General features: G+C 32.0%; 3 protein-coding genes across 4 annotated transcripts; 2 read left to right on the top strand and 1 right to left on the bottom strand.

The window, feature by feature from the left end:
* Positions 1-501: 501 nt before the first annotated feature.
* Positions 502-4,947, top strand: LOC146537622 (uncharacterized). Its single transcript, XM_085188812.1, has 3 exons — positions 502-823; positions 1,009-4,158; positions 4,349-4,947. Exons 2-3 carry the CDS (start codon positions 1,057-1,059, stop codon positions 4,487-4,489), a joined length of 3,243 nt encoding a protein of 1,080 aa, XP_085044938.1. The 5' UTR covers positions 502-823; positions 1,009-1,056; the 3' UTR covers positions 4,490-4,947.
* Positions 4,772-7,002, bottom strand: LOC146537621 (transmembrane protein 170A). 2 transcript variants are annotated; one of them, XM_085188814.1, is made up of 2 exons: positions 6,660-7,002; positions 4,772-6,518 (listed from the first exon to the last, which is right to left on the bottom strand). In XM_085188814.1, the coding sequence occupies exons 1-2, from the start codon at positions 6,730-6,732 to the stop codon at positions 6,334-6,336; spliced, it is 258 nt and encodes an 85-aa protein (XP_085044940.1). In that variant the 5' UTR covers positions 6,733-7,002; the 3' UTR covers positions 4,772-6,333. The 2 variants fall into 2 exon arrangements, with proteins under 2 accessions (XP_085044940.1, XP_085044939.1); XM_085188813.1 differs by having other exon boundaries at positions 4,772-7,000.
* Positions 7,003-7,513: 511 nt separating this feature from the next.
* On the top strand, positions 7,514-12,539 carry Ns2 (nucleostemin 2). Its single transcript, XM_085188807.1, has 4 exons — positions 7,514-9,757; positions 10,649-11,171; positions 11,718-11,895; positions 12,371-12,539. The coding sequence occupies exons 1-4, from the start codon at positions 7,703-7,705 to the stop codon at positions 12,462-12,464; spliced, it is 2,850 nt and encodes a 949-aa protein (XP_085044933.1). The 5' UTR covers positions 7,514-7,702; the 3' UTR covers positions 12,465-12,539.
* Positions 12,540-15,767: the final 3,228 nt, after the last annotated feature.

Genomic DNA, 15,767 nt, shown 5'->3' with positions numbered 1-15,767 from the left:
CAAAACATTATAAGCGCATACAAATAATGACGAAAGTTCTTCACGGTACTGTAACGTAAAATAGGATGAATAGAAATATTTATTGAAATATGTCCAGTTAAATTAAAAAGATAGGCAGAAGCCGTCTGTCTGGGCATAAACGGAGCATTCACGGAAGTATCCTACTGGGAACGGAGTCTTAACATTAGGTTCCCAGGTTTGCTATGAGTCGCATACTATACAGCGTAAAGCTTTGAAAAAAGAAAATAAAATAAATTTATATGTATGTGTAAAAATTAACGACGAATACCCCGGTACAACAGGCACATAAAATTAAATTTCGTATGAACTTTTAAATTAATTTATATTAAGAAATTAAAATGTAATATACCATAAAATATTTGTTGAAAGTATACTTTAGCCCAACAAGAAGTTTATAAGTGCTTGTCGATACAGCAGTATCGACAAGCACAAGTCAAACTCACTCATAGTCGTGTGTATGATATTTTTTTATCCGATCACAGCAGGGTAGGCAGCGGGAACTTAGTGTTAAGACGCTTTGTTCCCCATTTTTCGTTGAATTTTGCAGTGCGTGTTGAGTAGTGCAACTCAATGTCGCGTTTTCCTTTGACACCAGAGAGTCATGTACAAAGTGGCCCATAAATAAAACTTAGCGTCGCGCTCTACTGTACTTTAGGGTATTGGGCTCTCCGTGTAGTGGTGTTGTGTGATTATTTAAAATATGCATTTTTTCAAGTGTCTGCGCGTACCTCTGATAACTCATAAAGGATTTGTTGGACTGTAACAACGGAACTGTTTCCTGTTTTGTTTTTGCTTTCCTGAGGTTGGTAGCTCTGATGTCACTTGTCAAATTGTCATTATTATTTCAAACGATACAAGTCAAAACATTAACAGTAAATACAAATAGACAAATTCAAATTCTTGATATATTCTGTATAATTAATTCCGTAATAATGTATTATTCTACTATATTTGTGGGTTAACAAATGAGAATTTGTATTCTTTCAGAGGTATATCCTACATCTACTTTTAAAATTAACCCTATTTTATTTAACAATGGGTGAATCATATTTTAACTTAAAGAGAAAACTTGAACAGTTGGGCTACAACAATATACTACCGGTAGATGCTGTCTCTTTAGTAGAATGTATACTTGCTGATTTATTACAAACTACGCGTAGTTTACAGCATTACATGGACTTATCTAAAGAAGCGCTCTTACAAAGAGATGCTCTGATGATGGAAGCAGAACCTTATAAATGTGATAATGCTAAACTTATTGAAGAAAATAATAGGCTCCATACAGAAATTATGCAATTAAAAGAACAAAATCTTAAAATAAGTAAAGACAGCAAAAGGCGTCTTAAGGGTTTAAATGACGAGATTCATAAGAAAGATCTTTTAATTAGCAAGCTGCAATGTGATTTAAGAGACTTGAGTTTAAGAGGTCTTTGTGCAGAAACATTAAGCAGTCGCAACAAGAGCAGAAGAAAGGACGGAGGAGATATTCCTACAAGTAAGCCATGTGATTGTATTGAAAAATATTCATCAATGGAAAAAAACTGGACTGAGACTAATAAGACAATACAATCATTACAAGAAAAAAATAATGAATATATTGATGAAATTGAATTACTTAAGTGTCAAATAGAACATAGGGATAATGAAATTGTCAGACTAAAAATTTTTCTAGAAGGTGGTAGACCCTCTACTGCAGTTCATAATGATTTCTATAGTGAGAAATCTAGTGAAAAGCTACAAAACCTGATTAAACAAATAAAAGAATTTGAAATAATTAACCAAGATATGAAAAAAGAATTGGAGAAAAGTCTAGAAAAACAACATGAAGCCATGCTACGTGCTTTATCTTTAGCTGATAAAAATAAAAATCTTCAAGAAGAATTACAAAAAGTTGACAAATTAGCATTAAAAGTAGAAGAAGATTGCAACAAAAGACTAGCATCCATGGTAAGCGATGTTAATTTTATGAAAAATAAAGTTGATGAGCTTACTTTCAAAAAATCTGAATTAGAAAGAGAGCTATTACAAAGGCATTCAAACAATACTTCGCCAACAATTCAGGATTCTTTAAATGTAGCATTAAAAGAAAAAGAAACATTACAAACAGAAATAAAAAAATATATAGAATTAAACAAAAGCTTACAAGAAAAAATTGTGTCACTTTCAGAAGTAAATAATTGTTTTAAAAATAAATTTAGTATAGATACAGAGTATCAAGTGAAGGATGAATTAAAAAAACTTTTTGAAGATGAAAGAAAGAAATATGAGACTTACATACTAAATATCCAAGATAAGTTAGCAGAAGCTCTAAATCTTTTTTGTAAAAACACCCATATAGAAAAAGAATGTAAAACTACATCAATGGATACATCTGGAACACTTTTCATGAGAGATCTACATATAAAATTGTGTGAAAGTGAACAAAAAGTTTTAATGTTAAAGAAAGAAAATGAAGAATTGAAGAATATAGCAATACATAAAGGAGACAATGACAAAACTAGCTATAAGGATATAATATCTCATTTAAATGCAGAAAATTCTGAATTATCAAAAGAAAACATTTTATTGAGTCAAAAATTGAGTCAGTATAAGAGTCTCAATTTATCAACATCTGATAGAATTGATGATACTAGAAAACAAAACATCCAAAGGCTCAATCAGAAAATTGAAGAAATGTCCCATGAAGTACAGCTGTTACAAAAAGATAAACAAGAATACAATATGCGTTATAGAGATGCTTCAGAACTTGTGGATAAGTTAAAATGGGATTTAGCTTCTAAACAGAAAGCATTAGAACAATTAGAAGAGGAAAACTGTTCATATAAAATGACAAACAGGACAGAAAAAGCATCTACTGAACGATTAAAAGATGAATGTAATTTTTTAAGAGAACAAATGAAGAAAATGCAAACAGATTTTATAAGGGAAAAAACTCTTGCTAATCAAATAAAAAATATACAATTAGAAACTGAACGCAGTACTACAGAGATTCAAGGGGAACTTCTATCAGTTCAAAAGAAGCTAAGTATGTCAAAGGCCACTATAGATGGTTTAGAAAACAAATGTCATGAATTACAATCCGAAGTAATGAAACTCAAAAGTGACAAATTAAATTTAATAGATAATATAAAAATTATAGATAAAGAACGAGATAAAATGGTTTTAGAATTAGATCATAAAACAGAAAATATTAGTATCCTAGAGCAAAAACTAAAATCACAAACATATGATATCAGTAAATTAGAAAATGAAATTTCTGACCTTAAAAGACAGGTCAATCTTAATAAAGTAAATGCCCACAAAGTTGTGAACCATGAATCACAAATAACATTTTTAAATGGAGAAATATCAAGAATAACTAATCAGTATGATACTGCAATTATAGAAAATAAACACTTACAAAGCAGCTTGGCTGATGCAAATGCTGTTTTAAAAATTACAAAAATAGAATTAGAAAAATCTAGAAAAGATGTAGATGGATTAAAACAACAATTACAACATTACGTAGCTGAAATAAGGAGAATTGAGGAGCTGCTATCACAAAAGGAAGCAGAGAGGTCTGATATGTTAGAACAATTTGCAAGTCTTTCTGTAGAAGCAAATATATTAGAAAATAATAACCATTCTCTTGAAAGTGAATCTGCATCTAAAACAATACAACTACAAACATATGTAAATAAAATTCAAACTCTGGAAGAAAAAATTATTGACAAAGATAGTACAATTGACAGTCAAGCAGCCAGAATTGCTGCTCTAACATGTAAAATAAATTCTCTACAAAATGAAATAAGGTTAATAACTGAAGAGAAAAAAATTCTTGAGCAAAATATTGTATATCTAAAGCAAATGTGTAACAATTTCCAATCAAGTGAAAAAGTCATTACTACAAATTTAGAGGAAACTGATTCAGAATTAAAACTATATGAAAATAGAATTAAATCTCTTTCTAATGTTAAATCGAAATTAGAAATGGAGAAGGAAGAATTAAAAGATAATTTGATAACTTCTGAAAAATTGTTGTCTAATGCGAGAAAAGAAATTGTAGAGCTAAAATTAGCATTACAGGATGCTACTGCTGAAACTCAATCCCTGCATGAATGTGTTAATAGACTTTCAAGTGAATCCACTATTGGAGAGGTAATACTTTTAGATTTTTTTAAACTTTACCCTATATATAGCAGAGTTGGTAAAGGGAACCATTAATTACTTTCTGCCCAATTTTTGAGATATTTTGCTTTCAGTATTGGAAGCAGTGTGCTGTTGCAGAGCACAGCCTCATAAATTTAAGATTTTTTTTTTATAATAAACATTACATTTTTTTTTTCAGAATATTCTGCCTAGACAAAATTTGGAAATTCCCTTGATGTTGGAGGGAACGATTCATGAGTTAAGTCATGAAGATGATGGCAGTGATAGATATAATGATCACAAGAAATATTCAAAATATCCTCATAGTAGTACTTTATAATTTTGATTGACAAGATACTAGCATCTCTTAAAATGATATTATGGACATTAGAAAAATGTAGTAAGGGAATCTGTCTATAATTAAGAAACTAAAAATCAATTAAATGCTCTTCTTTTTTGGAGAGATCTTTCCATTCAATTTTGCATATCTGGTTTGGTTTGGTTCTTTTATTATGGCATTCTGAGTGTCAGAATATGTGAATGTTTATTTATTATCTGAATATATGTATATTTTAATATAAATATTTACAATTGACATAACACATTTAATAAAGACAAAACATTTTATATAAGAAAACCAAGTTTATTTCCTTCCCATTATAATATACAATGCAAAAGTTATTATACATTTTTGTTATATAAATGTTATTTAACAGATATATCATTTAATAATCTTTAAGCAACTATGCTTATGTTAACTATCTACACACTCTTTGATTAAATATATGTTTTCTAAAATTCTATTTAGAATTCTCAGTAAACTAGAGGTATAGACTGTAAAAAAACATTCTAAGTATCTAGCCCAGTTTAAAAATAAAATTATGTTATTTAACACAATTTTATTGTTTTACCTTCCAACTTGTACTTTCCTAGAGAGTTCCTTAAATATTTTTCTATCATTAGTGTCAAATAACATTATTTTTAAATGTTAAAAATATTCTTTTACAATGCTTTTGTGTTGCTGTTAATTATTATCATATATGTATTTGTTTTATTATTTACAATTCAATATAAGAAAAATTAAAACATGGAGGTAGCTGGTAACTAAGGACAAAAGTACTCTTTTTTATCAGTAAGTACAATTAATGAAAGATAAGAATCTGATATACACATAAAATATTTTTTAATTTACATCAGTGAATTTGCATAAAATATTATTGCCATTTTTTTATTTTGTATATACAGACAAAATCATTGCACACAATTATAAAGCTATATTTTAATTATAAACAAATAATGTGATTTAAATGTCGGTGGGTCTCCTAACTAATGAAAAAAAATATTTATTACATTTGTATGCTAGGAATAGTATTATGATATTCTTAATTTTTATGAATAATTAATGTGTGTATTCCATACTTTTTCAACAAATATAAAACATTAATGAGATACATTTAAATAAAATCTGATACGGAATGCATAACTAATTATTAACAATTTTCAAAAATCAAAGCATTTTTTTGATTCTAGCTTCAGTCAAGATTTAAAATAAATTAAGTATTTACAAAGAGGGTCTTAAATAATTAATAATCAAACATTACAATACAAATATACATAGCTGACCACCATTCTACTTTAACACCACAACTACAAAATTGCTATCTATAACACCTGGAACCAATAAATGTATATAATAATAATATTTTAGCCCCACATATAGTATGGTTGAGATATATCATGTTGAGTGAAGAAACTCAACCTGATATTTTGTCTTGTTACCAGAATCAAAAACTGAAAATAATTCACTCCCTGATTTGTAAACCATACCTACAGCTGTAGCAATTTCCAGTCACACACCTTTGTGCCATAATAATATTTAATTAATAATATTTATCATCCTTAGAATATGTGTACAAGGGTAAACAACATTTAAGCATACCATATACATGTAATAAGTATACATTATCTCACCAATATCACTTGATGATTATACAAATATGAGTATTTTTTATTAATATATTACAATTTTGACATACAAACATTTTGTATCATGAAATCATACATAATCAGCACCATTACTTAAGATCTTACCACCACACGTCTATACTATCATAATTGACATAGCTGAAAATGTACCTATGTAAAAATTTATTTAACTTAATGATTAGTAAAATGAAATTTTTATTACAATGTGGCTAAAATTCTAGTGAATCCAATACCAGCTCCTAGTAATGTCTGTCCTATACCCCATATCATAGCATGTATAGGAGGCATGGCTAAGTTAGCAGCTCGGTAAATAAACGCAATAGCAGCACTACTTGCAACACCTGAGGTCACAGGGCTCACCACACCCATCACTATTAGTAGCACTGGAAAAAATTTACCATATTTATGCTTTCTAAGAGTACCAAAAGCAACAAGGGCTGCACACGTATGCACAAACACAGAAGAGCACAATGACCAAAGAAACACTGGATACCACATTTCACCAAATGTATCTAATGGGTCACCTGGAGTCAATCTTAATATATCCACAAACGAATCAAATTCTGACACTCTAAATTCAGACAACATGTCATACATGTTGTCTTTGAAAGTTGGATACAGTCAGGCATCGGGGCCGTTGTTCATAAATTTCTTGATTATACAGAAGAAAAGAAGTATTGAAAATGTTTGCTGTTTATCACTATTATAAAAAATCTATGTCATACTTATTATAAATATATTTATGTTTCTTTTCTAGGTATAAAATTTATACAAATAAATATATTTTTGTGCAGTATTATCGACAAAAACGAATTTCAACAATGCAACAAACTGTTCTGACATTTTCTATGAAATATTTGACAATTACATTAATGTTACATGATATTTAAATTTCCATCACGATCATGAAATTAATAAGTGTGTACACTGATAATAAAAGGAATAACTTATAATTTTTTTTATTAAGTTTTATTTATGCAATTAGATTTTTTTTTAATTCAAGAGCAATGAGAAAAAATAAGTTATTAACTATTAATTAGCTAACAGTAATTTTCAAGAATTTATTGAAATATTAAATAATTATTTCATGTTATATAATTTCTCATTAATCATTTTAAAACTTTTTTTTACAACTACGATTGACAGTGTATAAATAGCACTCATATCCTAGAGTTGAAAGCGAAAAATAAAAAAAAAAGAAACAAGTTCTGAAGTTAGTCAATAAAGCTCGATAACTTAAAAATTTGAAGTATCCCGTAGTTATCATAATTTTTTAACTTCCTAATGGTTATAATATTGTTTTATACATATTAAAGATACAGTTTACGTAAGAAGGTAAAAAAAATATTCTTAATGTAAGTATTTTTTACGTTTGTATATAAAACTCGAATCACCAGTAGTGTGAAGTTAGTATGCGATTAATGTTGTCACATACACAGTGTTTCGAATGACTTTTGCACATAACCTTAAAACTATCGTTCTTTAATAGTAGTGCCGTTCCTCGTGTATATCAAGGATTGGGATTAAGAATTAAGATATATCAAGATATAAGATAAAATAATAAAAAATGGGTAAAGTAAGATCTACCCCGGGTGCCCCCCGAAAAGAGGGTTTTAATAAGTCAGGACATTCTATGAATCCTGACAGACCAACAGAAGGCCTAAAAGGAGTGGGGAAGCCTAGAACCAAAGGAACTATAAAGCGTCTTCAAATGTACCGTAATTTTAAAGCAAAAAGAGATAAAACCGGAAAAATCCTTACTCCAGCACCATTTCAAGGTTGGCTAGCATCAGGTACCCGAGCCCGAGTAGAGCCTAACCAAAAATGGTTTGGAAACTCTAGAGTCATATCACAAAGCGCTTTACAAAAATTTCAAGAGGAGTTCGGAGCAGCTGTGAAAAACCCTTATCAAGTAATAATGAAGCCTACAAACTTACCAATAACACTTCTTAATGAAAAAGCAAAGCATGCTAGAGTTCATTTACTAGATACTGAAGGTTTCGATAAGACATTTGGTCCAAAAAAACAAAGAAAACGAGTGAATTTGAAGTTTAATGACTTAGAAACTTTATCTAAGGCTGTTGAAGAGAATGCAGAAAAATATGATGAAAATAAAGATGTTGATAGAGTTCGTGAAGACAGTGGTATAAAAGATGGTCAAAGAGAATGGATATTCGGTGCTGGTATGAGCAGAAGGATTTGGAATGAATTGTACAAAGTCATTGATTCATCTGACGTGCTGTTGCAGATTTTGGACGCAAGGGACCCTATGGGTACAAGAAGTCCATATGTTGAAAAATTTCTTAGAGAAGAAAAGCCACATAAACACTTAATTTTTATTTTAAATAAAGTTGACCTTATTCCAAATTGGGTGACACAAAGATGGGTTGCTATTCTTAGTGCTGAATATCCCACTGTTGCTTTTCATGCATCAATGACTCATCCTTTTGGGAAAGGATCGCTTATAAACTTATTACGACAATTTGCAAAACTGCATATAGATAAGAAACAAATAAGTATCGGTCTCATTGGCTATCCAAATGTTGGCAAATCGTCTGTTATAAACACACTTAGAGCTAAGAAAGTGTGCAAAGTTGCACCTATTGCTGGTGAAACAAAAGTTTGGCAATATATTACATTAATGAGAAGAATTTTCCTAATTGATTGTCCAGGTATTGTGTATCCTTCTGCAGAAACTGACACTGAGAAAGTTTTAAAAGGAGTGGTTAGAGTTGAATTAGTGCAAAATCCTGAAGATTATATTGAAGAGGTGATAAAAAGAGTTCGAAAAGAATATTTAATAAAAACATATAAAGTAGAAGGGTGGAATAATGCTACAGAATTTTTAGAAAAAATGGCAGCAAGGACTGGTAAATTATTAAAAAAGGGTGAACCTGATATAAGTCAAGTGGCTAAAATGGTGCTTAATGATTGGCAGAGAGGTAAACTACCTTTTTATGTGGCCCCAGAGGGTTTTGAAGTGCCCTTGACTAAGCAACAAGAAAGTACAGAAAATAAAGAAGTAGACATTAAAAAAGGAAATGAAGAAAAAGAAGAGCAAACATCTGAAGATTCAAATCCTTTAGAATCAAAAGATGATACTGAATGCAATCAGCAAGCACTCACAATCAATAAATTGATTATTGCACAAGACTTTGCAAAAATTCGAGTTGGTTTGCAATTCGACAATGTAGATGATGTAAAACCTTTAGACGACATTGTTATACCTGAAGAATTGCAAGGAATTGATGAGCAAAATGATGAAAACAAAACAGAAGATGATAATGCAGAAAACATTGAAAATATTAATAAAGAAAATGAATTGAATGATGACTCTGACTCAGATATAAGTAATTTTTATAGTGACACTGAAAATGTATGTAGCGATGTTGAAGATCACCTCACAAATGATGCAGAAACTATCAAAGAATTGAAGAGGAAAAGATTAGAGGCCAGTAGTGGCACATTTACAGTGGAAGAAATGCTGCCTACAGGAAAAAAACACAAGGCAAATGATTCATTGAAAAATTTAAAGGCCAAAATGACAGCTAAACAAAGGAGAGCATTAGATAGAGCTCAAAAACGTACAAAAACCGGAAGTAACTTTTATGAAGTATCAAATGTAAAGAACAAAAATAGAAATAAAAAACGTGTTGTTGAAAAAAAATAGTTTGTAATGCTTATAATAAATATTAAATAAACAATCAATCCTCATAAATAAGTCTATTTTAATAAAATATGATGCTTTAAAATGGGTCTACTGAACAACTATCTTCTAGTTTTATTCTGATATTAAATTATTTTGAATACATTATACATATTTTATACATGCTGTATTCCGCAGTACACATCCTTCACGCTGTATACAGTAGGGTAGATAGAGTGTTAAGACAGTTTGTTTTCCAGTTTTTCGCAATGCTGGGATTTACGCCTTGGTGGCAGAGTGAAGAAATGAAAATATAAAATAATAATTAATTCTCCTGAGTGGGGATCAAACCCCAGGCCGCGCCGTCGCGTTACAGTCACACCCTTATGCCCTTGCACTACGACAGTCTTATTTTATACATTTATTTAAATTTATTAGGAGCAAATTATAAATATTATGTCCATATGACTTCAGCTAAATCTAGTAACTATTTAAAAGATAATTTTTACAACTGTTCAATTCTCTAAAATAATGAAAGCTACCTGTGATCAGCAAATGGAGTAAGTATGGAACATATAACACGTTTAGATAATTATATTTATGTAGTTGTTGTTTTTTATATAATAAATTTATAATTTCGTATTTAATTAATCCATTTATAATAGATATTTAAAAGGATAATATTAAGGTTTCAATTTTATATGACACTTCATTTTGTGTATTTTTTATATTTACGCTGTATGTCGCATATAGCAGAGTACGCAGAGAGAACCTAGTGTCAAGACACAACTTTTTTCTCATTCCCTCCAATTTACCAGATTTTTTTTCATTTCGGTAACTTATATAAAGCAATTCTTAAAATTTTAGATGTCTTCTGGAAGTGAAAGTGATGATGACTATGTACCTGGTGAGCCAGAGCAGGTTTCGGAGGAAGAGTCTGCCGACGAAGAGGTTGATGTACAGTATGAAAAGGAACTTGAACACAACACTAAAAAGAGAAAATCGCAAACCCCAGCAAAAGGTAAAAAGAAAATGAAAAGAAATAATGCCCCTGAAGAGAATGTCTGCACATCTAAAGTGAAATGCGATTCTCCACCACTAAATCCCGTTGAAGATAAAAAACGAGAAGATGACCTATGGGCGAAATTTTTGGAAGGTACAGACACAAAACCGAAATCCACGGCAAAAGAATCCAATCCCGTTATATTCACATCTGCAGAAAAAAGTCAAACTCTAGAATGTAGTAATACCACTCTGAACAAAAATATTAAAGAAAAAGAAGACAGCGAAGAAAGAGAGAAACGAATATTTGAGTTTGCCGGTGAAACAATAGTTGTTGAAAATAATGTTATTAAAGAGAAAATCAAAACAACAGATACTCCAGCCACAGGTATTTTTTGTATGTATTCCGCACATAGCAGGGTAGGTGAGGGAACCTAGTGTGATGACCCTCTGTTCCCATTAAGACACTTCCGTTCCCCACTTTCCTCCGAATTCTGGTTGAGTGGCGGAGCTCAACGCTGCACATTGTACTCTTTACTAGAGCGTCGCTCGAGCGAATAAAAATAAATAAATCAGCTTCACGTTGTATCCCGCACACAGCAGGTTAGGCAGAGGGAACCTAGTGTTAAGACAGGTTAAGACACTCCGTTCCAAAATGAAATATTAAATTTACTAGTGGGAATCGAACCCACAACAAGTTGCATATACAGTCGCACGCTTGTGCTTCTGCGCCAAGACTGGCACAAGTCATTTAAAAAATAAGTATTCGCGATAAATCTTGTTAAAGAATTTCATTTAAAATTGCGAAAAACAGAGATATTATTACATTATTTATAAGCTGAATCATTAATATTAATGACAGACAAATTTTCTTCTATTTTATTTTTTCTATCTTATTTATCGTAATATTATATAGAAAAATCTTATTATACAGTCAGCAAACTTGAAGGACCATCCCGTAGCCGAGGTGCAGGATTAACAAATGTATTGGGCCAGTTAAATAAGAAGAACAAACTTTCTACATTAGAAAAATCAAAGCTGGACTGGGATACATATAAAAAGGAAGAGGGCATTGAAGACGAAATTGTCAATCACAATAAAGGAAAAGCTGGGTTGGTAGTAAATATTAAATCCTTAAGATCGAAATTAAAATTTAAACGTTGATTTTAACTGTCTACCCTGCTTTATACAGGGTGGAAGAGGAAACGCTCCTTTTTCTGAAACTGCTAAAATATTTCAAACCCAGAGCTAAACAAATTAATCAAGGTACCTCGACAGATTAGACGTAGGTTATTTTATACTTTATAATTGGCGTTTTATTTTAAAATGATAATTTTATTATTTATTTTGTTTGAAAAAATAACTTTTTCATTTTTGGGAATTATTTTTTTCTGTATTATATTAGGCTTTTATAGAGTAGTTAAAACTGTGGTTTCATTTAAAGTCGTGCTGACAATTCCACCCTGTATATGCGAGACAAAAACGGATGCTAATATTTATAATTTCCTAATTTATTTTAGATATGTATTTTTTATTTTAAATAATTATGTATTTTTAAATTTACAACAATTTGTAAATTTATTTTAGATTTTTGGGTCGTCGAGACTTCTTGGAGAGGACAGACGTACGTCAATACGAAATTGAGAGAGACTTGCGCTTAAACAGACGAAGCAACCGATAAGTTTCTAATGAACTACTTATCTCCCACGCCATATTGTGAATCTTAGTGTGATTTCAATAAAATATTGTAACTAAATATGCAGTTTTATTAAATTTTTGATATTTATTTTTTAAATAATAATAAATGATGAGTTCTATCTACGTTACTAAATATTAAAACACGTTTAGGTAATTCATATATTAATAATAAAGCTTAAATTAAAGCAAAAATTTTTACTGCAGTTCAAAAATCATCTTATTAATTCTGAATCAAACCTATACTGAGTAGTAAGTTATAGAATAATATTCTAAAAAATCTATTTCCACCGCTAATTTTCAAAATGGTTAGAGGTGAAAATATTAAAAAAATATATTAAAAAAAATAAATTGTAATACTTGAGAGATCAGTCGTTTAAATTGTATTGCAATCGGCACATAATTGCTATATAATTTAACGACGGATACGTCAGTTACAAAAATTGCACGACTTAATTTTTTTTTATGCTACTACCTACTAGTCTTCGAACAACTATTAATTAAGTATATTATATAGTTTAGATAATCGAAGCTACTAGTTTACAACAACTGTGTGTGTAGGCACTTCAAGAATAATAAAAGCAATGTTACAAATGAGAAAGAACCGATCGACGACTGCCGTCGAAGCCTAGGTTCAAGTCCCGCAGGACGCCCTCGCCGTCGACGACATCCTCATAAGCAGTGGCGGACTAACCCCGTCGGAGGTGCGGGGCGGTGTCATTGAATGAGGCCCCTTGACCCCCCCCCCCCCCCGTGTCACAAAAGAAGCATCATCCGTGTAAATAACGTATGGAAGAAAAGAGGAATTTGTATCAAAACCGAAATAAGAATGTTACGAGCACTGATATTCTCTATTACTACCATTCGATAGATAGATACAGGTGGAGGCAGATCATCTGCTCTAGATGTAAAACCTAATCATTCTCAAATTCATTGTAAATTTCTACCAGATTATCTAGGACTACAGCCAGAGCGTCATCTGAAGCTTCCATCATAACCTTACTTCCAATATAGATATTAATTTATCATCATGAGCTAGTTCACACGCTATAGTAATATTAATTCCGCGTATAAAATAAAATAGACTGAGATCCCAGTAGACCTACGTCATTTTAGTAAAGCTGAAATTTTGAAGATTACTAGTCTAATAAGTAGGTAAGAGTGCGTACTTACTAACTTGAAAGTGAGGCCCTTTCAAAGATAGCGCCAATTTAAGGTACACGCTCACCTACGTTAAAGTAAAAACGCTCGTAATTAAATATATTTTTGAGAAAAATGTAAAAAAAAAATATTACAACCCTGGTATAACCCTTTACGTAGACTTTACTCTTGCCAGACGTCCTAAAGATTGTTTAATATTGGGACAAAATACGTATACTTCTTCTACTTCTTCTTGGCATTAATCCCGTGCTGAGGGTTCTTTTGGAAGAACGTATTCGTGTCGGCCAGATCAGGCGCAATATAGGTTCTCAGAATATTTTCTCCCTCTGTATTACGAAGTCCGTATCTAAAACCCCCGTGAACATGTTCATACGGCTCAGCAGCCTTACTGACGTGACTGTTCAAGTCTTCCCCAACAACAAACCATTTCGGTAGACGGTATAGCAAGTAGAACCTCTTCATTCTGCTTTCAGAATGACTCTTTTTTGGACCCGCTACAGCCGGCCTGCGGTGCATAGGCACTAATTTAGTTTGTAGTTACGCCTTCAATCAGCACCCTTATACGCATCAAGCTATTGCAGCAACCATCAGCTTCAAGAAGCCAGTTCTGACGCTCTGAAGAGCGTGTGTGGCAGTAGTTCTTTCTGAAGAAAGAACTCCTGCCACAAAGTTTTTACCTGAGGGTGACCCGGTTTATATAAGGCGGTGAACCTGTCCGTTATTGCGAGACTTATTGCCCTTCCAGCAAGCTTCCTGGAGGAAAGCACACTGGACCCGAAGTCTTATAAGTACATCTGCGAGTTCTCTGCATCGTCCGGTTAGAGAGCCAATATTCCACGTTGCAAAGCGGAGTTTCTGCCTGGGTACTAGCGTTTTAAGCAGTGTTCGTACTTGACACGTTGTTGCATTCCATATTAGCGGCGGATGGCGGTTTTTAAATGGAGCAACTGTCATTTGACTTCCAAAACCACTTTGAAAAATTACGCTATAATTTTACATATATTATTTATGGACTATTTTAAGACCCCTTATAAGCACCCAAACCGATCTGATGGCACAATCATCCTCCCAGATAGAGATGTACCTTTATTTTGCGCTACTTCTGGAAGGGCCCCACTTTCAGGTTAGTGAGTACGCAAACTTTTATAAAATGACGTCGGTCTGGAGGCCCTAGGAACTTGAAGTAAAAAACTACGAAACTGGAACCACATGCAACCTAAATGGACATTAGAAAGATAAAAGTAATTTTAATTAATATAATGTAAACGGTAGTTTACAGGCTGCACTAATCCCTGCACTTATTTGCTTATTGGAGGCCCCCTCCAACCGCAAACTTCCTCTTATGTAGATACTATGCGTTTTTGCAAGGGCTTATTAAGGATTTGATCAAGGGAATTTGTACCATTTGGAGGCCCCCCTGGACCCGAGGCCCGGGGCGGACCGCCCCCGCCGCCCCCCCCTTAGTCCGCCGCTGCTCATAAGCAACCACGAAGTGCTTGCTTCTTCACTGTCCAACTGGTGTCGCTGTCAAGGTCAGTAGGGCTAACAACAACAGTATTAAAAAATGAGAAATAATATTTATATTATCTATATATATAAAATCGAAAGGTCACTCACTCATCACGAAATCTCAGAAACTACAAGTGCTAAGAATCTCAAATTTTGCGTAGGAGTTACTTATAGGACGTAGGTGCTCGCTAAGACGGGAATTTGCAATATTCGACTTCTAAGGTGTTGTTTTTGGGGTCGAAAGTTTGTATGAAACTTCGTTACTACAAATGCTAGGAGTCTCAAATTTAGCATAGACGTCACTAGGACGTAGTCATGGAGACAGAAATTAATAATAAAATAGTTCACGCGGGTGACACCGCGAGCGGGCCGCTAGTTATTTATAATTATATTTTAAGAATAATGATTCTATCAGATAATTAATGTTTTAGTTGTTATTTATTAAGTATGAAATAATTTATACATAAATAGTATTTTTTTTAAAATAAATAGTTTTTTTTTTACTGTAAATTCATACTTTTACGCATTCAATTGGTCTCGCTTTGTCTTTTTACCAGATCGAGAAAATGTACGTATGTATTTACCCTAAGTGGGAATGGAACCCACGACGGCCCGAATT

This window comes from Heliconius melpomene, chromosome 7 (genome assembly GCF_056956725.1).
Source record: "Heliconius melpomene rosina isolate 202511_hmr_F chromosome 7, ASM5695672v1, whole genome shotgun sequence".
Classification (NCBI taxonomy): Eukaryota; Metazoa; Arthropoda; class Insecta; order Lepidoptera; family Nymphalidae; genus Heliconius; species Heliconius melpomene.
The sequence above is the reverse complement of the archived record's forward strand: the minus strand, read 5'-3'. Positions and strand labels throughout refer to the sequence as shown.